The sequence below is a fragment of the Mastigoproctus giganteus genome, chromosome 14, assembly GCF_048544385.1.
Source record: "Mastigoproctus giganteus isolate SK-2022 chromosome 14, ASM4854438v1, whole genome shotgun sequence".
Classification (NCBI taxonomy): domain Eukaryota; kingdom Metazoa; phylum Arthropoda; class Arachnida; order Uropygi; family Thelyphonidae; genus Mastigoproctus; species Mastigoproctus giganteus.
Genome location: NC_143588.1, coordinates 69,140,452 through 69,166,234, shown reverse-complemented (window position 1 = coordinate 69,166,234; position 25,783 = coordinate 69,140,452). Strand labels below are relative to the sequence as shown.

General features: G+C 36.6%; 1 protein-coding gene across 1 annotated transcript in view; it reads right to left on the bottom strand.

Annotated features, from left to right (window-relative positions):
* Positions 1 to 25,783, bottom strand: part of LOC150075208 (extended synaptotagmin-2-like) — a 301,413-nt gene that overhangs the window by 4,471 nt on the left and 271,159 nt on the right. Inside the window, exons 23-24 of the mRNA XM_090388399.1 lie at positions 18,312 to 18,446; positions 1,312 to 1,470 (exon numbers count right to left, since the gene is read on the bottom strand). Coding sequence (XP_090244525.1) covers positions 1,312 to 1,470; positions 18,312 to 18,446 — 294 coding nt within the window. The remainder of the gene's footprint in view (positions 1 to 1,311; positions 1,471 to 18,311; positions 18,447 to 25,783) is intronic.

Genomic DNA, 25,783 nt, shown 5'->3' with positions numbered 1-25,783 from the left:
CCTCCGTATTTGGTGGTGACTGGCTCGAACCCTGGTGTAATCAAGAAGCGTGTGCTACGCACTGCTGCTCCTTCCCACCTGGCTACGGAGGCGCCTCGACTGAGTTGAGCACTCAATATTGAGACTGTGGGGTTTGATTCTTCACTGTTGTTCTGACAGTGGGGAAGATGTTAAATAATTTTTATACCATCATTACAATTAAATTTTAAAGCGTTGGACTAGGAGAGTTGGTTGAAATAGAAGCAATCCTATATCAAAAATAAAGGTAATCCCTGTTGATTTCACAATAAAACAGAATATAGAAATTATCAAGCACTTAATAGCTCTCTATTATCAAATATAATATGCAGTATAACTTATACTTTTGATATTTAATGTTTTGTGTTGTGTATTCCACATATTTTATACAACACAAACTTGCACATCTGGTGACTAATTTGTTAACTTGAGAAGTTACACCTGCAAAAAAAAAATGGGGGAGAGAGAGAGAGAGAAATTGTTTAACATACAATCTATCGACACCCTGTAAATATGATTCTTTCCTAAATGGAGTGTATACAAGTTTTTGGGTACCTTGAGTCAGTCAGTGAGAACCTGAGAAATATAAATACTACTTCTTAGGCTCCAAGTTGAAAAGTGTGCAGGGTTGATTTGTAGGCAGAAATAAAGGTCAATTAAAATGACTGCAAGTGATATCCTTAAGACAAAATAATCATAATGGAAAAAAAAAAAAAAATCATAAATTTAGTTTTAACTATATCAGGACTAGCAATTTTATTTTAAAAGGAATGGTGTGACATCTGTCTTGACATAAAATAATAAAAGTCCAGGGTTTTGTTTCAATGTAACAGTTTAAATAATGTAATAATAAATGCTACTCTGTATTCTTTACAGGATGGAAAGTAGCATTTATTATCATATTACTGTTGGGCACCTTTCTAGGCTGAAATCTACGTTGCAATGTGTGTATAGGTTGTCTTTAGTGCACAAATTACCCAATCTCTTGCTCGAGCAAGAGATTGGGTGATTTCTAACATTCTGGCCAGTACAGTATGTGCCTTATGTATCTCTGTACTTAATGCATCTGTATCTATAAATATCTATTTACAGGTATTAGAGAAAAGAAAAATTATCTATTCAACACACACACACACACACACACACACACACACACACACACACACACACACACACACACACACACACACACACACACACACACACACACACACACACACACACCTGTGCATGTAAAATTTCTGACTATTTTAAAAATAAAGAATTATTCTTATTCTTATTCAAAATACATACCATTCTGTTATAGCTTTACTTATGTCCAACTGTGTCAGGTCAATAATTGTCTTGCCCAGTACCTGCCCCCGAGGAAACATAAGGGACCCACTTTTTGTATTAACAGTCAAATCTAAACTATAATTACTGATTTCAGACATATTCACTTCAAATTCAAGGCTATAAAAAAAAAACAAGATAAAAAAAAGTACTAAGATGAAACTTAATAAGAATCTGAAGCAATTATACAGTAAATAAAAGAGTGTCTAATAAAATAATGAACAAGTTAATATTTTCACTTTGCTTATAAAACAATTATGGGGTCAGCTTTATTAGTACAAAAGCTTAATGGTAATACAAAAGAAAAATCATTAAATAAATTTATTTTTATGTCTAAATTAAACACTTTTATACTAGGTATGATGATAACTGCTAAATTTTATACTTGAGATGTGCTAACTACACTATGATATAACAAATTAAGATAAATAAAAACCAAAATTTACAAGATTTACAAAAAGAACTAGTATTCGCCAAGGGAAGCACAGAAAGATCAGATCCTGCAAAGATAAGGCAAAAACAGCTGCTAGAAATAATCCCAGGAAACTATATACTGCACCATCCTTAAGTGAACAACCAACACTTACAAAGATAAAAAAAAAGTTAATTCAATTTAATTATAAAATTTAAGCCACACCTTGATTTTCTCATATTTTCTACCTGAGTTGCAAATCTAATATTTACATAATATTTTAAGAATTAAAGGGTTATCTATTCATCAAGATAAGTATGGTAACAGTGAATGTGGTTTCACTGGATATGGAGTAAAATATTTTTATAGGCAGCAGGTTCATTGTTGTTTTGTTTGTTATTTGGTTTTTAGGAGCATTAGCAACTAAGGCCATATTGCTCCGGGAATATGCGGTGGTCATTCCCTGACCTTTCCGCACTTCCGTATTTGGTGGTGACAGGCTCGAACCCCGGTTTAATCAAGAAGCATGTGCTACGCACTGCTGCTCCTTCCCACCTGGCTACGGAGGTGCCTCAGGTTCACTGTGATAGCAGTGGTATTTAATGAGCAGTACATTTATTAGCACAGTACACAACAGGTTTTACCCTCAGAGAATACTGAAACAGACAATTCATAACAAATTTCACAAATTTTTGTTATCGTGTTAATTGTTAGTCAATACTGCCCAGTAAAAAAAACCACAAGCAGGTTATATACTTTATGTGTATACATCCATGCCTTGGTGCAGAGCTTTCCAAGTGGGTGATGTGACCTTTGGGGTGTCATGTTGTATCCCAAAGGGTGTTACCAAATTTTGGCTTTTAATATCAATATTGTTTTCAATATGACTTTCCATTGCATATACTGATATACCTAATTGATTAAAATACAATTATTGAAAAATAAATTAAAAATTTTCTTCACATACTTTGTACTCAGTGATGAGTGAGCTCTGGAGACATTTTCTTTAAAAGTAAATAACTGACAGTCAATTTCAGATGGCCTTGGTTAAGCTTATGCTTAGTAATGTAAATATCTCTCTCTCTCTCTCTCTCTCTCTCTCTCTCTCTCTCTCTCTCTGTCTGTCTCTCTCTGTCTGTCTCTCTCTCTCTCTGTCTCTCTCATCTATATGTTTTAACCAAAACAAAGGAAGTTGCATACCATTGCATTCTTTTTGGCATATGCATAATGTGTTGGCATCAAAAAACTTTGGAAAGTAAAGTACAGCACTACTTTAGTGCTGTACTTTACTGGATCACATCAATCAAACATTCCAATAACAAATGGATAATAAATTTACCAGTTTTTTTTGTTTTTTTTTTTACTGGTTCAAAGTTTGCTTTCTGAGTTCTAATGAAAATTGATGAATTTCTTAGCAAAATACTAAAGCTTCTATAAAGAGAATTGTTATCACTGATGGTAATTTTAAAAATTTTCTACCTGTTACTTTCACCAGTTTACCCATTGGCCATTGTAGATATCTTATATTTTCACTTTCTGAAATATCTTCTATAAACGTGGGTACTCAATTATTAATGATTTGTATATAGTATATTAACAATAATGGAATTTTTAGTACTGATTCTGAAAAGGGTATAAATTCACCCTAATCAATTATACATTATTAACCCTTTGCAGGCCGGCATTATTTTTGCTGTCTTCCCCATGCAGCCAGCTCTAACAAGCAAAAAAAAATGACTAGTACAAAAATTATTAATTTTCAAGTTTATAAGCTAATATATAAAACAGCATGACAAAACAGTTTAAAAGCTTTAATGTAATATTTCTGGAAAAATATTCCCAAAACCTTCCATCCAGGTAATTTACAATGTTTTTTTTTTTTTTTTTTTTTCTTTAGAGCCCCTACTTACCAGGAGAGGCTTAAGTTCTGCAAATTGCAGCAGCTGTAAACTAGGCACCTGCAAGGTGATCTGATTTAGGTGTATAAGGCCTTGAATGGGTTGAGCATGCTGAATTCTGATGGGATTCTTCCACTTGTTAAGATTACGAACCTAAGGGGGCATAAATTCAAATTGAGGAATGACAGATGTAGAATAGATGTGCAGAAATTTGCCTTTAGCCAGCGGGTGGTTAATTGCTGGAACAAACTTCCATCTGGCGTTGTGGAAGTTAATAGGTTAAACAAATTTAAGGAGGAACTGGACAAACATTTAGAGGGGATTGTTTTGTAAATTTTTTTTTTTTTTTGGCTGATGCTGCATAAGCTTTCTTGCATCACATGCCACTACTACTACTACTATTTTGAATTCGTTGTTTGTCCTTTTGTGAGTGGGCAGAGATGCAACATCCAAATATCTGTAGGAATCTATTCCTGCTAAATACATTCTTGAAAAATTTAATTCTGTCTGCCCATTCTTCAGACAAATATTTCTTTATATCAGTTTATACATTTAGTCCCATGTTGATAAGTCCAAAAAACTCCTTTAGTTCATTCAGTGAAACAAACCCAGTCACACTATGTAGAACAGTCAGAAATTATCTTATTTGTAAGTTTCCTAATTTTTCCCTCAGTTTCTTCAGAAAAGTCTAATAACAATTTCACCATCATAATGGCCTTTACTAAATCTTTATGGCATGTAACTTCACTCTAACATACTAAATACTTCACTCTAACAGAGAATATAGTTATTTTGTGCCTTCTACACTGAAAAAAAAATAATGCCACCTGCCATTAACAATTGAATATAAACATCAATAAATATGAACTTAGTTTTTCAGTTCATATATATGAAGTATAAATGGATGATAGTACAGCAGGAAAACAAATTGTACGATTGGAAACACTGCCAGTTTCCACATCAGACTTGAGGAGGCAAAAAAAAAAAAAAAAAAAAAAAAAAAAAACACTGCCTGTCATTAACTATTGAATATAAACATCAATTTAGCCTTTCAGATTGTTTATATGAAGTATAAATAGATGGCACTACAGTAATTGAGCCAGCACACCAAGAAAAATTCATAATTAGAAACACCAACAGTTTCACCAGTTGAGCCATTTGTACCTCGTGAATGGCACGCGCACACACACACACATTAACAACCGAATATTAACATAGATTTAGTTTTTCAGATTCTTTATATGAAGTATAAATAGATGCTAGTACAGTAGGAAAACAAATTTCATAATCAGAAATAGCAACATTCATGACAAATGACTGAAATAGGACTAAAAAAAAGGAACTGTGCCACCTGTGCTTAACAACTGAATATAAACATCAATAAACATAGATTTAGCTTTTCAGATGTTTATATGAAATGTAAATAGATGGTAGTACAATAATTGCATAAGCACACAAAATTTTGGGAAAACAAAATCCTTAATTGGAAACTATAAATGCTGATGGGTGTGTTGGACGTGACATTAGACCACAAAGGGTTAAAACTGTAGCTACAAATATTGCTCCAAATGTTATTCTCTTCTGAAACAGTAATAGCTCTGATTCAAATAATAACAAAATTATGAACAGCAGACAAAATATGATCTCAGGATACTTAATCTCTATTTGTGTCACCCTTTTTTAGTCATGCAACATCTTTTCAATCAAGTCTGTAGACAAACTTTACATAACGTCATAACCAGTAATGAGTAGAGTTCAAATCTGAGCTAATAAATGGCCACTTTATGTCAAAGACTGATATACCTTATTTATTCCATGGTTTCCTCTATTTAAAGTCCAACAGTGTATTGAAACAGAGTTATTCAAGGGATTTATTCCAATAGGCTACAAATGCACTTGTTGCAGTTACAAATGAAAGATACCAAAGTGAATGAACAGTGAGGTTAAGGGTTTAATTAACTAAATGAGGGGAAAAAAAGCATGGAATAGTTAGATTGCAAGATACTGAATTATATAAGTATTATAAGTATACATGTAGCAAAACACCGATTTGTAAGACAGGATTTGTAAGGATAGGAAAGCTGAGTATGAGAAATTACTAGCAAAAAAAAGCTAAAAAATGGATGCAAAGTTTTTTTTTTCATTCATGTATGAAAAGAAAAAAAAGAGAGAAAAAAAAAAGAGAAAAAAAAGAGAGAGAAAAAAAGAGAAAAAAAAGAAAAAAGAGAGAGAAAAAAAGAAAGAAAAAAGAGAAAAAAAAAAGAAAAAAAAACAGAAAGTGAATCAGACAGGCCCTTACTTGATCAAACTGAAAAAGTCAAGGAAAGTCCAGTAGAAGTGGCAGACAAATTGAATACGTACTTTTTAAAAAATCTTTACAGTTAAAAGATCATCCAATCCATAAGTTAAGAGTAACAAGGAGTCAGACTGCTGCAAATTAAGTGATATAGCAATCTCAAAGAAGACTATATGGAGAAAAATACAGAATCTGAGTGAGGGTAAAGCTCCAAGAGTAGACAGCATGCATCCTGCTACATTAAGAAAAGCAGCATGTGAGTGCAACATCCCACTGGGGATGTTAATGAGATTATCATTAGACTCTTGGATGGTATTCCTAGACCAAAGAAACATTGGTGTCTTCCCAATATAGAAAGAAGGTGCAAAAGACATAGGCAACTATAGGCCAGTGAGTTAGCATTAGCAAGGGCATATGATGCAAGAAAGCAAGCTTATATAGCATCAGCCAAAAAAAAAAAAACACACAAACACCCCCTTCTCATTTTACTCATCCACCTGCTCCAAATGTTTGTCTAGTTCTGCCTTAAATCTGTTTAAGCTATCAACTTCTACAATGGCAGATGGAAGTTTGTTCCAGCAATCAACCACCTGCTGGCTAAAGGCAAACTTCTGCACATCTATCCTACAACTGTCTTTCCTCAATTTGAATTTATGCCCTCTCAGGCGATTATTCTAGGCAAGAGGAAGAATCCCATCAGCATTGAGCATGCTCAAACCATTCAAGGCATTATACACATCAATCAGATCACCTTGCAGGTGCCTAGTCTCCAGACACTGTAATTTGCAAAACTTAAGCCTTTCTTCGTAAGAGCAACCCTTTGTTCCATTCACTAATCTTGTTGCCCTTCTCTGTACATGTTCCAACAATTCTACATCCTTCTTAAAATGAGGCCTCCAGACCTGTATACAGTACTCAAGGTGTGGCCTGACCATTTCCTTATACAAGGGGATAATCACCTCCTTATCCCTGCTAGAAAAATTCCTGTATATCATTGACAAGACACCATGGACTACTCTTGCAGACTGTCTGCACTGCTCAGAAAACTTCATATCTGCTTGCACAATTACCCCCAGGTCCTTCAGGTCCTTTTCACTCTCTACCTCTGTCAGTGTAGTACCACACAGTTGATACATTACTCTGGGGTTACTTCTTCCCATATGCAGTACTTTGCAAATGAAGTTTAGCATTTGTCAATGCTAAACTTCATTTGCCACCTCTCAGCCATCTGCTCAACTTTTCTAGATCCTGTTGCAGCAGCGTACTGTCATTAGTGTCATTAACAACCCTGCCGACCTTCGTATCATCTGCAAACTTGGACATTAAGCATGATATGCCATCATCAATATCATTAATGAATACAGAAAACAACAATGGACCCAACACTGAACCCTGGGGGACTCCACTAATAACATTAGTCCATGAAGAGCAGTCTCCATTGATTACCACTCTGTCTTCTCAAACTCAACCATCCCTTTATCCATAGCAGCAATTGCCTCCAGTGCCACACTGCTCCAATTTGTGCAGCAGTCTTCTATGTGCAACAGTATTAAAAGTCTTTCTAAGATCCATATGATATCAAAATTATTCTTTGCATCCAGTTCCTTTGTGACTACATCAGAGTTTGATTTCAGTGGTGGATAAGACCATGGTTAAGTATACAATACAGGTCCATCTTGATAACAACAGTATCCTTAATAGGTCAGAGCATGAGTTCATGAAGGGAAAGTGCAGCCTCACCAATCTAGTTAATTATCATGACAAAGTCATAAAACACTTGAATGCAAGAAACAACTTTGATATGTGGGCCCCGGTAGCCATGTTATAGCAAGAGCGCAAGGCTGTACTGAGCGGAGTGTGCGGGAATCGAGAGCAGCTATCAGTAGTTGTGGATTTCCTCGTCAGTATCTTGGGTTAGTCAGTCTCAAGCCAGGTGCTATTAGCAAGTCAAATCCAAGGATCCTGACTAGAAATGCATTCAAAATAAACTTTGACATTACTTACCTTTACTTCAGTAGTGCTTTCAATACAATTCCCCATGAAAGACTATTATATAAACTGGAGCAAAATTGGGTTTAATAGCAAAATCCTTTGTAGGATCAAGGGCTGGCTAAAAGACAGAAGAAATAGCATAGTCATAAATGGGGACATTCCTCAGGGTGAATCAGCAGCAAGTGGAGTCCCATTGGGAAAAGTGTTGAGGAGCTTCCGTTTCTTATCTTCCTTAATGATACTGATGAGAAACAGCAGGGAAGTTTTCAGTTTGTTAATGATTTAAAGGCAGGAAGGATAGTTAACAACCAGAACCATGCCATTTTGCTTCAAAATGACATAGACTGGTTGCACAAATGGTGTGAAAAATGGCAACCGAAATTTAATGCTTCTAAACATAAGCTTTTACATATAGGAAACAGAAATCCATGAATTACAAGCAAAGGGCAGTGGAGTTAAAAGTGGTTCAGAATGAAAAAGACTTGGAGTTGCAATTCAGTCAGACATAAAATTTTCCATACAGCTAGGAAGGCTCATTTTATTGATTTCTGAAAGAAATCAATAAAATGAGCAAGGGAGGTATATTTTAACTGGTAGAAAACAGAAGAACCAGGAAGCACAATTGTCCTTGAGGTTGTCACAGACATTCTCTCAGATGTGACAGACTAGTTGTACTTGCTACCTGGGAGTCTAAAACACTGATGGAACTGATATTCGGGTGACATTCAAGTCAAGTGGACCCAATTTCGGTGAAGTTCAGACAGTCTGTGATAGCCAAACCCTCTGCTTGCACCTTCACGATGGTGAAGATGCAAGCAGATGGCTGGTACAGTAAGCTTCCGGGGTGGTCACCCACAAGCATACTGTGGGTGACCACCCAGGTGTGAACCAACGTAAGCAGGGGTCAAGGTGTGGTATCCACACCACACAGAGGAATGCCGCCCCTCTGTGTTACCAGGCAATACTAGGTGGTAGATGACGCTCATCAACCAGTGCAATACCACCACCACTTTGCTTATTGGAGGCTTGAAGTGGTGGAACCCATGTTTAGTCTCCAGAGCTAAGTTCCGGTCAACCCTTCTCCATCTCTTCCATCATGCAGTATGACTTTTGAGGTTATGATGAACATCATGGCGAGATCCAATCTTCCTTACATTTCGAGGGTACAGCTCTAAAACAGTGTTCGCAGGCCTGCCACTAGTTAGTACACTGGACCGAACCTATTGGTTCGGTCCAGTGTACTAACTCCTAAACTCTTTAGGAGGCCTCCGGATCAGCTAATGTATAATCTTGCTACCTCGACTCTGCCAGATAGTGACTGGAGGGAGTCCGAGTAGTGTGTATGCAGGGGGAATTGTCGAGGCCACGTTATGTCAAGGATCTAGGTATATTCTTACCATGTGTATGTCATATCCAAACATTTCATTATTTCATACAGCATGTCCCCCCCAAATACTTTTTCTTACCATTGAATACACCATGAATTGTCAAACTAATAGAGCAAGCTGATCTGCAAAAAGATTTAAACCTCCCAAACACTTCCTAGTTCATTTCACAAATATACATGGTCTCAATTCTAATCTCAACGATGTCCATTTCCACTTGCAGTCTGCCAAACCCCATGTACTTTTTCTGACAGAATCTCAGTTATCAGTTGATTCAACTGCTACTCATCTCAGTTGCCCAAATTATTCACTGTATGATTCCTTTCACTTCAACTGTGGTACTTGTGCATATGTCCGTTCCGATATTCCAAGTAAGCGACTTGGCAATTTGGAATCTCCTCTTTTTGATCTTCTCTGGCTTCATCTGTTGTCTCTACCATTTCCCGAACTCCACTAATCACTTGGAGCTCTTTGACTTCCTCTCTTTGCAACTTGACTTTCTCCAGTCCAACTTTCCTAACAGTGAGGTAATTTTCCTTGGTGATTTTAATTTTCACAACTCCAGCTGGCTTCCAGTTTCTAGTCACGCCAACTCAACTGGTCGAGATGCCGAGACTTTTGCAATTACTAATGACCTCGCACAGATTGTTCATTTATCTACAAGAATACCGGACAAGCCTAACCATACAGACAACACGCTTGATCTTTTTCTCACAAACAACCCTTCTAAGTACACGGTTGAAGTGAGTGGTCCTTTAGGCACCTCAGATCACAACTTGGTGATTGTCTCTTCTACAATGGAGTCTTTATCTCGTGGCTATTCCCAACCTTGTATAGTTTGGCATTACAAGAATGCAAAATGGGATGACATGCGAGATTTCTTTTCTTCTTTCCTTGGTCGGATTAATGTTTCAAAACTTCTGATGTCAACGTTTGCTCAGATCGTGTTAGTGAAATTATTCTTGTAGGAATGGAATCCTTTATTCCACACTCCACTTTAAAATCTCATCTGTTATCTAAACCTTGGTTTTCCAATAAATGTGCTAAGGCTGTTCAAGGACAATAAATGTGCTAAGGCTTTTCTGCCTACACCAAAGCTCGCAACAATTGTAAAGCACTTATTAATCAGTCCAGTCTAGATTTTGAACAGGCTAAGAGTAGAAAACTTGCTTCTTGCCCTAATGGTAGCCGAGCATTCTGGTCACTTGCCAAAGCTACTGGCTGCAAATTTTTCCAATCTCTGCTCCCACCTCTGTCAAAACCAGATGGTTCTGTTGTCACTTCAGCCAAGGATAAAGCTGACCTTGCTAGCATCCCATTTTTCTTCCAACTCCTGTATTAATGATCTTGGTAAAAGACCTCCCACCATTCCCAACATGCTCCATTCAATGCCTCCTGTGGTCTTCCGTCAAAAGGATGTCAGAAGGAATTTGACTAATCTCGATGCTAAGAAAGCTCCAGGTCCTGATGGTAATTCTCCACTTGTTCTCAAAACCTGTACTCCTGAACTAACTCCTGTTCTTTGCCACCTTTTTTCACTTTCATATTCCAAAGGTGTTTTTCCCTTCTTCTTGGAAATTTGCTCATATCCAGCCAGTTCCTTAAAAGGGTAACAAATCCCTCCCATCTAATTACTTCTACTCTTTCTAAAGTAATGGAGAAATCAATTAACCGCCAACTCTTGAACTACCTAGAAACCTGCCGTCTGATCAACGATTGCCTGTATGGATTCCGTCAATGTCGATCCACTGGTGATATTCTGGCTTATGTTACCCATTTATGGACAAATTCAATGGAATTTGTCCATAAATGGAAAATTCAATGGAAAAGTTCAGTGAAACACAAGCAGTTGCTCTTGACATCTCAAAGGCTTTCGATTGTGTTTGGCATAAAGGTCTTCTAAACAAGCTTCCATCTTATGGTTTGCCATTTTTTGTAATTAGTTATCCAGTTTTCTTTCTGATTCCTCACTGAGGGTGATGGTAGATGGCTCTGTCTTCTAACTTCTCCACTAATGCTGGTGTTCCCCAAGGTTCAGTTCTTTCCCCTACTCTTTTCCTCTCATATATTAATGACATTCTTCCATTGACTGGAAATCCTATCCACAGTTTTGCCGATGATAGCACATTGCATTCCACTTTCCATTTTGAGAAACCTTGCCCTGCTCAATCAGCTTCAACTTCTCGAATATCCACTACCAATTCTTTAAATGCCAATCTCCAGATAATTTTCTAGTGGGGCAAAGGCAACTTAATTTATTTCAATCCTTCTAAAACTCATTCTTGTCTTATATCTCGCAAAAAGGATTCTTCTGCTCCTATGCTTATCTTTGGTGACACTCCGATTTCTAGACAAAATGATATCTCTTTTGGGGTTTACCCTGACTTCTAATCTCTCTTGGTACACACACACACACATTACAAATATTGCTTCCTCTGCATCTAAAAAACCTTGGTTTTGTCTTCTTTCAAACAGCTGTTCACTCTGTACAAATCGCAAATCTGCCCTACCATGGAATATTGTTCCCACATCTGGGACAGTGCCCCCAAAACCTCTCTCAGGCTTCTAGATTCTATTCAGAAGAAGGCAGTTAGGTTAATTAATGACTCCTCTCTAACAGAGTCTCTCCACTCTGTCTCATAGATGTACTGTTTCTGCTGCATGCCTTTTCTACAGATACTTCCATTGGCACTGTTCTTTTGAATTGGCTTCTATAATTCCCACTCTCTCTTTCAAAACAGTCCAAACACATTCCGCCATCAGCCAACATCCATTTACTGTCCAACTTCAAACTCACAGAACCAACTTTTCATCTTCCTTGTTTATTCATTCAACTGCCGTTTTTTGGAACAACCTTCCTTTATACGTATTTTCTGAAAATTACAGTCTACAGAAGTTCAAGTCTAATGTCAACAAATATCTTCTTTCATCTTCTCAACTTCCAACCCAAGCACAGTACTAAATACTATAGTTTCTAATACCTCTTGTGTTTGATGGGGTTGGCGTGAATGATAGATTTTTTTTTTTTTTTTTTTGGCAGGTGCAGAAAAAGCCTGCTTCCTTGCATCATTTAGCCATTATAATACTACATATCGTATCACTGTTCACTCACAAATATATTAACAAAGCATCGATTAACAATTTATTTTTCATTATGAAAGTGAATGTGAAAATGCACCATGCTGTTCCCTTCTTGTCATATAATGGTTTGGGTGCTATTGTTGTCTGTTTTGTTCAGTCTACATAAACATAGTAAACAGTTTGCCAACACACAGATATGTGAAATTTAGATCAACTTCATGATAAGATGGAGAAGAAGGGGGGGGGGGCCTTGAACTGCTTTTAACCTATAAGGATTCGGTTTCAGGATCTTTATTATTATTTTTCATACTAGATATTTTAACCTTTGGTATTTGTAAACTTCTGAACACCTCTCTTTCACTGCATTCTTTTAAGGGTAAAGTTCAGAATAATTTTTATAATCTGGTTTATCTCAGCAATGATTTCTACCTACATCAATGGGCAGTCTTTTGTATTTTTTTCAGTTACACATTAAGTCTGTTAAAATATCAATATCAGTACCTTCAAGGATTGAACTGAATGAGACCCTTAACTTTACTTTACTTCATACTCAGCTGTCTCTTCTGCATATTTTGAAGGCAACCATAGCATTATTACAATTTCAGTAATAACAATGGACAAGAGAAATACACTGTTCCAAAGAGATCATCACTTTGCCAACTACAAATTCTGCTGTTTTACCTACCGTTCCTTATACAGGGTGTCTCAAAAATACACAGCATAACTTCAGGGATGAGTTCCTCATATGTAGACAATAAAAATATTTATATCAACATAGTTCCGGAAATGCTTGGTTCCCGAGTTATTAACCGGAATGTCTTATCTCCCGCAGGTGATTTCCTTCATCACAAGGTACTGACAGAATCTGGTGGTTTTCAATTCCGACCACGTACTCAAATCAGGGGCAAGCGGATATGCACTTTATGTACAATTTGGCGGACAGCAATGCTCTGGAGGCTCGTTGTTTGTACCATGAAAGGTTCCCAGAACGAAGATGTCCAGACAGGAAAACGTTTGAAGGTATCCATCGCTACCTTTGTGAACATGGGACCTTTACACCTCATGCTGCCGACAGAGGACGACCAAGATCTACAACTTCTGAAGTAGAGGAGGAGATTTTGGATGTTGTGCATGCCACTCCTGGAATCAACACATGCAGAATAGCAATGCAACTGACTGTTCAACGTTTGACTATTTGGAGAGTGTTGTGAGAACAACAACTGTATTCTTGCCATCTGCAACAGGTACAGGCCTTGTCACCAGCAGATTACCTTGCGTGAGTAATGTTCTGCCAGTGGTTCTTGCAGCAGTGTGGTACAACTCCTCACTTTCCTGCCTTAGTGATATTCACAGATGAAGCACAGTTCACACGAGACGAAATTCAACTTTCACAATCAGCACGTATGGGCTGAGGAAAACCCACATGCAATTCTTCCAGCACATCACCAACAGCGGTTCAGCCTCAACATCTCTAGGCCAGTGTTTTTGGTGATGTTATTTGGGCCCCATATACTTCCAAACAAACTCACAGGGCAGGCATACAGAAACTTTCTGGAAAACAACATGCCTGATTTCTTGGACGACATGCTACTGATCATTCGTCAACAAGCACACTTCATGCACGATGGAGCTTCCGCACATTTCAGCCACCTAGCCCGCAATTACCTGAATCGAAGGTTTCCTGGTCGGTGGATGGGTAGAGGTGGACCAACTGCCTGGCCTCCACGCTCACTGATTTAAACCCACTAGATTTCTTCTTGTGGGGCAATTTAAAGTCATTGGTGTATTTGACTGCAGTAGCTGATGTGGAAACTCTCCGCAATCTAATTGTGGCAGGTTGTGAGACAATACGAAACATGCCAGGAATTTGGCATCGTCTTCGCGAGTCCATGAGACGTCGATGTGAGGCCTGTATTCAGGCAGAAGGTGGACATTTTGAACAATTACTATAAGGTGATGTGAACAGTTAAGTGTCGTAGACAGACCTTCAAAACTCAGAAACCAAGTATTTCCGGAACTATGTTGATATAAAATATTTTTATTGTCTTCATATGAGGAACGCATTCCTCAAATTATGCCATGTATTTTTGAGACACCCTGTATAAAGCTGAGAGAGATTTTGTGGGCAACGCCCCAGATGTGGGAACAATATTCCATGGTAGGATGAATTTGTGATTTCTACAGAGTGAACAGCTGCTTAAAAGAAAAGTAACCCCTACAGCGAAAGAATGTGGGGCCATTTAAAGTCATTGGTTTATTCGACTCCGGTAGCTGATGTGGAAACTCTCCGCAATCGAATTGTGGCAGGTTGTGAAACAATACGAAACATACCAGAAATTTGGCATCGTCTTCACGAGTCCATGAGACGTCGATGTGAGGCCTGTATTCAGGCAGAAGGTGGACATTTTGAACAATTACTATAAGGTGATGTGAACAGTTAAGTGTCATACACAGACCTTCAAAACTCGGAAACCAAGTATTTCCGGAACTATGTTGATATTAAATATTTTTATTGTCTTCATATGAGGAACGCATTCCTGAAGTTATGGCGTGTATTTTTGAGACACCCTGTATACACATCATAGTATATGATGTTTGCTTTGATGAAGTGTTTTTAGAAATATATGTACTGGTTAATTTGCATAACACTGATCAGTGTGTTAATTATTTCCATATTTTTCTTTTCCTTTGAAGCGATGCAATAAAGCTTGACTTGTCTCTGTTATATAGATTAATACATTTATTAAATGTTGTATGAATGACACATGGGATATTCCAAATCATTAAATCAGAATTACAGCTGGTTGTAATTGACAATTAACTTCATTTAAGTGTTTGAGCTTAATTGGATACGAAGCAAATTTTCTATTATGCTTAATGACTAATGAATAAATGAAATAGGTTTTACCACTCTGACAGAATTGCCCTAGCAATGACAATGTTTCAAACTCAACTTTAGAGTTCACTATCAAGTCTTGAAAAAAAAAAGCACCTGCTATGTCTTGTAAAGACACAGTAGATGATTTTTGAGGACTCAGTAATGAACCCCAAAGTTGAGTTCAAAACATTGTTGTTAGAGCAAAACTGTCAAAGTGATTAGACAGGCATGCCTACTTCATTTACTCATTAAGTATAATAGAAATTTTTCAGTATCTGATAAATCTTACAATTTAAACTCAAATCTTATGTGCAGCTGTCTCCATAGCCAAGTGGTCAGGAGCCGGAGTGCAATAGCACACGCTGCAATAGCACACGCTCTTTGAGTAGACAGGGGTTCAAGCCCCGACTGCTAAATACGGTTGATCTGCCAACCTGCACTGGAACGTGGCAGATTATGGTCCATTCCCTCAACATGAATCATTGAGGAGGCTTCCATCCTGCAGTGGGTTGATAATGGCTGCAGTTTTTTTTTTAATGTGTTTATGTTAAAACAGTTACTGACAGTGATTTTTTTATTCATCATGCTATTTCTTTTCTTTGCAGTTTTGCAAGCTTCAAATTTTTCATACCAACAACTGTAGAGAAAGGTTTGGTGGTTTGGTTGGCAACACTGATTCCTCTGTAGCTGATATGAAGAAAATAGCAGTAAACAGCACTGAGCAAAGAGTATTTATTTTTAAGGAATACTACAAAAGTGGGAATTCATTGGTTTCTGCTCAAAGAAGGTACTGACAATACTTCAACATGGATAGTGGTTCAATAAAACAAACAGCATTGAGGTTAGTAGATGAATTTAAGAGAAGAGGCATTATTTTAAAAAAAGGAAAGGTTATGCAGGTAAACTGTCATTAAGAGCACCAGAGAGGGTTGATGATATTTGGAAAATCTTGCTGCAAATCCCAAGGAAAAGTTGTGTAAACAACAAATGAGGATTCTTACAGCATGGTAAGAATCCTCATTTAGAGACAATCTTGTGCTTTTTTTTTGTATGGCCGTGATACTGACATGGATTCAACAGACAGTATGAGGCCCCATACTACAGGAGTCATCCTGGATGAAATTTTTGACAACAAAGTTTTTTCCAACCTTGAGGTATATGGCAAAAGACTGGTGGGGTCCCCAATGTTGCCTGATCTAAACCCATGTGCTTTTTATCTCTGGAGTTATCTCAAAGAGAGGATGTTTCAAAAGAATTCACAAAATCATTCCTGCACTAAAAAAAGGAACTGAAAGTAAAATTTTTTCAATGTGTCATGGGAAAAGTTGGAGTGTGTTCTTCACAACTTCACTCCAGCTGCAACTTATTATTGATAAACGTGGAGGACACACTGAGCATGTTATGGTAAAAATTTCCCAGTTTTCTGTTTCTAAACAATGTTTAGCAAAGGTAAAGAAAGCCAACATGAGAACCACTGCAAACTTGCTGGACAAACTGGTTTGCCACTAAAGCAGTTTCTCCCTGCATTCTTGGTAAACAGACAATGTGTTATTGGTAGCGGCAGTAGAAGTCGAGAAGAATATACTGATTGACATGTATGTGTGACAGAAAATAACATCATAAGTGTTAAGTGATTGATTGACATTATAATACGTATTATATATAAAATATTATTAGTATAAAATACAGTAAGTAGATGTTTATGCATAGAAATAAACTAATGAAAATACGGTCCACCCTGGGAGCAATATACGTTGTGAACGAAGGGGGAAAGAAAGGAACCAGAAAAAATAATTGTAACGATTGAAAAGTAAACCAAATGAATTTTTTGAAGAAAGACCAAGGTGGAGATAGCACTACAGAGTCTTTCACAATTTTTGTGTCTTCATCAGAGGTCATCCACCAAAATCATGAAAAAGACAGCAATGCTCTTACTTCTGTATGTCAAAGTACACGTGCGAAAGTCCACGTGGTAATATCAATTTTGAATAAAATTATACCAAGTTTGCAATTACATAATGTGTTAATAAGGTATTACAGAAGTAAGAGCATTGCTGTCTTTTTCATGATTTTGGTGGATGACCTCTGATGAAGACACAAAAATTGTGAAAGACTCTGCAGTGCTAGATCCACCTTGGTCGTTTCTTCAAAAAATTCATTTGGTTTACTTTTCAATCGTTACAATTATTTTTTCCGGTTCCTTTCTTCCCCCCCTTCGTTCACAACGTATATCACTCCCAGGGTACACCGTATTTTCATTAGTTTATTTCTATGCATAAACATCTACTTACTGTATTTTATACTAATAATATTTTATATATACATTATGGCTGTAGGGTACTTTTGCAATAGCAGTGACCCTGATCTATAATTCATGTTATTGTAATTCAGTCTTATCTAATCTAATTCTTAATTTTCTTCCCCCTATAGCATATAACTTCTCTATTGCATTATTCTTGATGATTATATATATATATATATAGATAAAGAATCTTTCTTTCTTTTCCTATTATTTTCTAACCTAACATTTAAGGTCAGGTTATGAAATGTAACAAAAAATAAAGAAACCTTTTCTTATTTTTCTAACTTAGTGTTTAAGGTTAAGTTAGGAAACCAAACGTAGAAGAAATCAGTAATATGGTTTTTTTTTAATAGCGAAAATGCTCATGAATTCCAATAATCTGCTTTTAATAATGAGAAAAACTAATCATTACATCGTCTGTCACACCTGCGTGTTAATCAATACATCGGTCTTGACTTCTACTGCTACTACCAATAATATGCACCATCTATTTACTGAGAATACAGGGAAAAACTGCGGTAGCAGCAAATCAGTTTGTCCGGTAAGTTCCCGAAGTTTGCTGTAGTTCTTGTGTTGGCTTTCTTTACCTTAGCCCAATGTTTTATATATTAGAAAATAATAAAAATGTATGATGAATAAAAACTACCTGTATTTTAACACTGTCATCTATGACCTTATTGCTATCTATAAATAATGGTAACCTAGCACTTCACTGACCTTTCATCAAAAACTGGATTACAAGTATTTTTGCATACTTGTGTCTTCTGTTTACCATCTTTTGAACGACCTGGCAGCAAATGAATCTTCACATATGGATCAGGAACTTCATCACCATCTTTATACGGTAAATTTCTATGTATACAGAGAAAAATGTACTTTTAAAACTAAGCAAAATGTTTATAATGATATTTATGTGTGTGTATATAATGTATTTTGATTACTATATAGTTACACAAATAATTAAAACCCTTTTTATTCATAGCCTTTTAATAAGTATCACCACTATTTATATAAGATAGGATCAAAGAGCTCCAGGGCTAAATTTTTATTTAAAGTAGTATAATATTTACATATGATTACACATTTAATTTTTTAAAATAATAATCTCCATCTTGGTCGTTACTTCATAAATTCATTTGGTTTATTTTTCTATCGTTACAATTATTTTTCCGGTTCTTTCTTCCCCCCCTTCGTTCACATCGTATATCGCTCCCAGGGTACACCGTATTTTCATTAGTTTACTTCTATGCATAAACTTCTATATATATATATATTTAGTCAATAGTATGAAACCCAGTTTATTAGACACTGGTAGTACCATGATTTGCTTATCAGCTACAGGGACTACAGTATTAAATTCAATATATATTTATCAATTCATATACTATATATTAGTCAACTAAAGAAAACCTAAAAATAGTCATATCTATGGGAAAATAGGGGTACTTTCACAGAGCATAGCCTTATATTTATATAGCTTATTAACAACATAACACAACAAATTGGAATAAAATGCTGTATGGGTATCACAGCATAAATTACAGCCCAGACTTAAACAAGACTACGCAGGACCCGACTATTCCTGAAATTGGTCAATTAGCATGCAATGCTGCCACACCTCCAGTGAATAATTTGAAACCCAAAAGGTCCCAAAGATATTAAATTCTTTTCATACACTGAAGACCATATCAAAAGGTACACTATCAGAGTCTACTTAAATTCAAAAAATGCAACATTAAACTATGTAAAACATGCCCATACATGCACAGCCAGCACTTACAAAGCACTGATAATACACCTATATTTTGCATACAAAAGGCATTATATACCTCATTACATTAGAAAATGTAATGCACAAGGCATTTCATTTTCATTTTCTTATGGGTTTAGGTAATTAACTATATAATATCAGTGTAGATACACCATAAAAAAAAGGTAAACTGCAACCATTATCAACCCACTGCAGGATGGAAGCCTCCTCAACAATTCACGTTGAGGGAAATGGACCATAATCTGCCACGCTGGTCCAGTGCGGGTTGGCAGATCGACCGTATTTAGCAGTCAGGGGCTTGAACCCTGGTCTACTCAAGGAGCGTGTGCTACTGCACTCCCGCTCCTGACCACTGGGCTATGGAAATAGTTTACCCATAAATTTGAACTACGTATGTAGTGTAAAGGCATCGTTTTAATTGTATCTCATATCGTAGATGCCTTCAGCTATCTCGTTGTGAAGGCACCCACAATATGAGATACAATTAAAACGATGCCCTTACACTACATACATAGTTCAAATTTATGGGTAAACTATGGTGTACCTACACTGATATTATATAGTTAATTACCTAAACCCATAAGAAATTATGCCTTGTGCATTTCATTTTCTAATACATTATTACCTATACCATTCGTCATCTCTCATATTGTGGAAATAACTTCGCAACTGTGATGGCACGTTCACGTTGCATTACCTGCCCACCCACTGATGATGAAGCCCACTAGCTTTGAAACGATCGTCTGGGTGGTGGTATCCGCTGAAAATAAATAATAGTAGTCATCTCTACTAGAGAAGCATTATTTATTTGAAGTAGTTCAATCCAGCTATCTTGTTGTGAAGGCACCCACAATATGAGATACAATTAAAACGATGCCTTTACACTACATACGTAGTTCAAATTTATGGACAAACTATGATGTATCTACACTGATATTATATAGTTAGATACCTCATTACATGTAAAGAATGTGGCATCCAATATATAGGGAAAACTAGTACAGAATTACACATAAGGCTAAATCTACACCGATCACAACAGCTCCTATACTACAGACACACCAATTAAATAGAACTCAGACACTCTCAAAAGCATAAATTTACCAATTTTACCATTAGCCATCCTTGCTATCATGGAAAACCCTGTTAAAAGGGTAGTATTGGAATACCTGTTTATTCTACAATATAAATCACTCTATCCATATAAATTGAATAATAGATTCAATGGCAGAAACTTCATCTACACTAGCCCCAAGAAGTGTACACCATTTTTAAACTAACTGAAGCCATTCACACTAATGAATTGAAAAATTTCAATGTTAAGCAAGAATACAACAGCCAATGCAGGAATAGGCCCCAAGATCTTAACAATTTTGAAAAACTTCTGACAGTATGGGACAGGGATCCTATTAATGTGAAAACCATACACAACACACTGTTTGCCCTGAAAATTAGCAAACTAAAAGCCTTAAGCAAGATATACCAAAAATGCACTATCAAGAACATACAACTTACACATACTATAGAAGATATTTTTAAAATAAGAATCAGTATTGGCTACTCTGCAAGTACAACAAAAGAATACTGCATAATTAAATTTCTAAATCATGTATTCGATTTAGTTAATCTCAGAGAAATCATGAATAAAACTAAAGCATCATCATCATCATCAGCCATTTTCAATCCACTGCAGGATGAAGGCCTCTCCAGCAACTTTCCAGTTCCTTCTGTTTTGAGCACTGGCCATCCATTTACTACTCAAAAACTCATGAATTTCATCTATCCATCTCCGCCTTTGTCTTCCAGGTTTTCTTCTAGCTCCTCTTGGGTACCATTCTGTTATTTTCTTAGTCCATCTGTCATCATGTCTTCGAGCTATGTGTCCTGCCCAAGACCATTTTAATTCTTTAGCTTTGATAAGAATGTCCTTTACTTGAGTTTGCTGCCTAATCCATGTGTTTCTCTTCTTATCTAACAGTCTGATTCCCAATATAATTCGTTCCATTCTTCGCTGTGTAGTTCTCAGCTTCTCTTCCATTCTTTTGGTGAGTGTCCAAGTTTCACTTCCATAAGTCATGGTGGGGAGTATACATTGATTCATTATTTTACGTTTCAGACAAACTGGGATATTGCTCTTCAGTATGTGACTATATTTCCTGAATGCTATCCATCCAAAATTTATTCTTCTCTTGACTTCCAGCCATTTATCATTATTACAGCTAATAACTTGTCCCAGATAAGTATATGACTCCACTTTTCAATTACTGCTCCTTCAATCATTATTTCCCTTTCTGTGGCATACTTGTTCATCATTACTTTTGTTTTAGCCATATTCATCTTTAGTCCAAAATCCTTACTAACTGTGCATAACTGATTAAGATTTTCCTCTAATTCTTTGGGATTGTGGCTTATGACCACAATGTCATCTGCAAATCGTAAATGGTTTAGGTACTCTCCGTTCACATTGACTCCTTTCTGTGACCAGTCTAATCTTCTGAAAGCTTCCTCAAGGGCAGCAGTAAACAGCTTCGGAGATATTGTGTCTCCTTGTCGAACTCCTTTCTCGATTTTAAATTTGCTACTGTCTTTGTCTAGTCTAATAAAGGATGTAGCACTCTCATATATTTTCTTCAAAATCATAATATATGGAGTATCTATGCCTTGTCTTTCCAGTGCCCGAAACATTGCCTTATGCTGTATGGAGTCAAATGCCTTTTCATAATCCACAATTGCCAGGCATAATGGTGTTTTATATTCATTTGCTTTCTCCATTAGCTGTGATATTACATGAAGGTGATCCATAGTTGAGAATCCTGTCCTAAAGCCAGCTTGCTCTTTCAGTTGATTCTCATCAAGTATTCTTTCTAATCTGTTAGTAATGACCCTTGTGAACAACTTGTAGATATGGGATAACAAGCTAATTGGTCTATAATTTCCAATTTCTGATTTATCTCCTTTCTTATGCAGCAAAACTATGATTGCATTATTCCACTGCTTAGGCATCACACCTTTTCTAATGCACTTTGTGAAGAGCCTTGCCAGTTTTTGTGTTATGTCTCTTCCTCCCAATTTTAACAACTCTACAGTAACTTCATCTTCCCCCGGGGCTTTCCGATTCTTCATTTTCTTCAATGCATGTTCTACCTCATCAGGAAGAATATCGGGTATGTCGTATGTGTTGCTACTTTGCAATCCATCTTCCCCACTGCTGGTATCATTCCCTCGCTCCTTGTATAATTCTCTATAGTAGTCTTCTGCTATTTGAATTATGCCTTCTCTGCTGTTTATAAGTACACCATCGCTATTCTTCAGTTTCAGTATCATTTGTCTTTCTGTATTACTGCTCATGGCTGCTGATTTAAATCCTTTGTTTTCCCTTAATGCTTGTTCTACTTTTCTTGTGTTAAATCTTCTTATGTCCTCTCTGAGTCTCTTTCTAATGGCTTTGCATAACTCAGTATACTCAATTTTCTCCCTGTCAGTGTTTTTCTTGCTCTTCATTTGTCGTCTTTGGTTCATCATGACAAGTGTTTCTTGACTAATTTTTTCTTCTTTGGATTTCTGTTTCCCTATAGGTTTCTTGGGCTTTATCACTTTCAGAAAGTTGTAATATTCCTCGTCGATATCTTGGTCCTGAGCAGTCTGCAGAAGCTCAAACTTGTTCTTAAGTTCCAGTACATACTGCTTTTTCTCCTCTTATGTTATATCAAAGACCTTTGTATTATTTACTCGAGTCAGTTTTTTCCTTTCCTTTCCTACATCTATATCAAGTGTACATCTTACCATTCTATGATCACTTCCAACATTTACCTTATTCAGGACGGTAACATCCTTCACAATATATCTTCTGTTAGTGAGGATGAAGTCGATTTCATTAGTTGTTATCCATTTGGACTCTTCCATGTCCACTTCCTGTTCACCCTTTTCTTGAAAAAAGTGTTCATTACTGACATTCCTTGAGATTCTGCAAATTCCACAAGTCTTTCACCTCTTTTATTTCTTTCACCAATTCCAAAATTTCCTATAGTTCCTCTTTCTGAGCTGTTTTGCCTTTTTCCAACCTTAGCATTGAAGTCCCCCATGATAATAGTGTAGTGGGTTTTCTGCTCATCTACAAGACTCTCAATTTCAGTGTACATTTCTTCAACCTCTTCATCATCATGGCTCGATGTTGGTGCATAAATCATTATAATCTTTAGCTTGTACCTCTTAGAAATCTTGAGTATTAGTCTTGACACCCTTGGTGATGTACTTTTGAATTCCAAAATGTTGTTTTTAAAATCTTTATGGACCAGAAACCCAACTCCACCTTCACTCCTTTCACTGTTTCCATTGGTGTACAGCAGATTTCCACTTGATAAACTTATAAGTGATTCATTTCTTCTTCTTGTTTCAGCCAAACCGATGATATTCCAATTCACATTTTCTAATTCCTTTTCCAGTTCTAATATCCTGTCTTCACCGATGAGTGATCGTACGTTATAACAGGCCAAGTTCAATTTCCGTGCATGGCAGCCTGGTCGTACCCAGAGATTCTTAGCACCCTCTGCTTCCACTCTGATCCTCTCGCTGCCGTAAGAGGGAGAGTGAAAGCTGCTGGGGACTGAGGGCCATTTGTATTGTTGTGTTCTCATTGCTGGAGGGTTTGGTCTTTTCCTCTTCACGCTGACCAGGCGTCTTGAAGAGAACCACTCTACACGTTCGTTGCCACCTAAGTGACGTAACAGGGCTTACCATCGAGAAGGTGTGCATGAGTGGATTTTAGGGAGGCAGGCCAACCGGACTTCTCCTAAATCTTCTGTAATAGAGAGATATTGGATCCATCAGTGTTTTAGGCTGAGTGTCTGATAACACACAGGATACCTGTTCCCCTCTAAGCCCCCTAAACTAAAGCATACCTACCCATAAAAAACATCAGCATAGAAATCAGACATAGATACAAGCCCATTGGGATGACTATATGTAACTGCAAAAACACCATAGCTAACATGAACTCCACAGATCTACCCTGTTACTGCCACGATAACAAATATAAAAATTTCTTAAATCCACATTACAAACACAATTACAGGCGACATTAATATCATTAAGGACAGTACCCTACAAGAGATTATGAGCAACGGTACCAAATTCAGACCCAACTCCCAAACCAACATAAAAAACATTCACAACTCTACAACATTCTAAAACATTCACAACACAGACCTTCTTCAATTTGCCTTCAAAACAGCCTACAAATACAATACCCCCAGTGGAAGCATTTCAAAGCTGGATAATTACTGCCAAGGAACTAATCTTGGTGAGATTCAGATAAATTATACAACACCAATGTTGCTTCAAACAATACAACCAAACAAGAAATAATAATAAAATTAAGGACCTGCAAAATAAATTCGTCATCACAAGTACTGACATAGCCAATAACAATTTCAGCATTATTTGTAAAAAATTCTACATATATACACTTAAAAAGGAAATGGACCAAAGTGATACATATAAGATGGTTAAAGCCACCCCCAGCTCCATTACCAAAAAACTTATAGCAATGCACAAAAAAATTAAAATAGATAACAATAGATATCCTTTCGTATATTGGATTCCTAAATTCCACAAAGGCCCTACTGGAATAAGGTTTGTCACCACCTGCAGAAACAGCTACATAAAATCATCCAGTAATATTATGGAGGCCAAACTAAATATTATAACCAACAAACTCACTAATCCAAAATTTATCACCAATAATAGGAAGTATATATATTATATATCAAAAACAATAACATCAACAAATTATACTCGTACAATTTCAAAATCATTTTCAGCAGTATCTCACACAAAAATTAAAAAAAAATACTTTTAAACTATTACGAAGAATTTCAAAAAGAATTAGGCTGTAATAAACAATACTGGCTAGACCTTATTAATCTAAGCATCAAGAACAGCTACATACTTATGGGTGATTGTATCCATGTGCAAAATAGGGGTGTGGCTATGGGGGCCAGTAGTTTATGCTCCATAGCCAATCTCTATTTGCACTTCTATGAAAACAAAATCAAAGACCAAATTCATTTCTACAGATACATTCACGATGTCCTAGTTTCAATTTCGACAGTACAGCCAAGGAAATTTATCCTGAAGACCTAACCTTAGAATGCACCAACCCGGAAAGCAACCTACAGGCATTCTATCTCAATAGCCAAATCATGATTTCCAATAACCAAGTTTACATCAGACACTACAAGAGAAACCATTTTCACTTCGCAGCTATAAAACTTACCCACTGGGAGACCAATTTTGCAAAACATATACATGGCAATGCCATTAGAAACCAGACTAACAGAACATTACACATTTGTAATAATCCAGATAACCTGACTGAAGCATTAATAAAACTGAAAGATATACTCACAAAGAATAATAT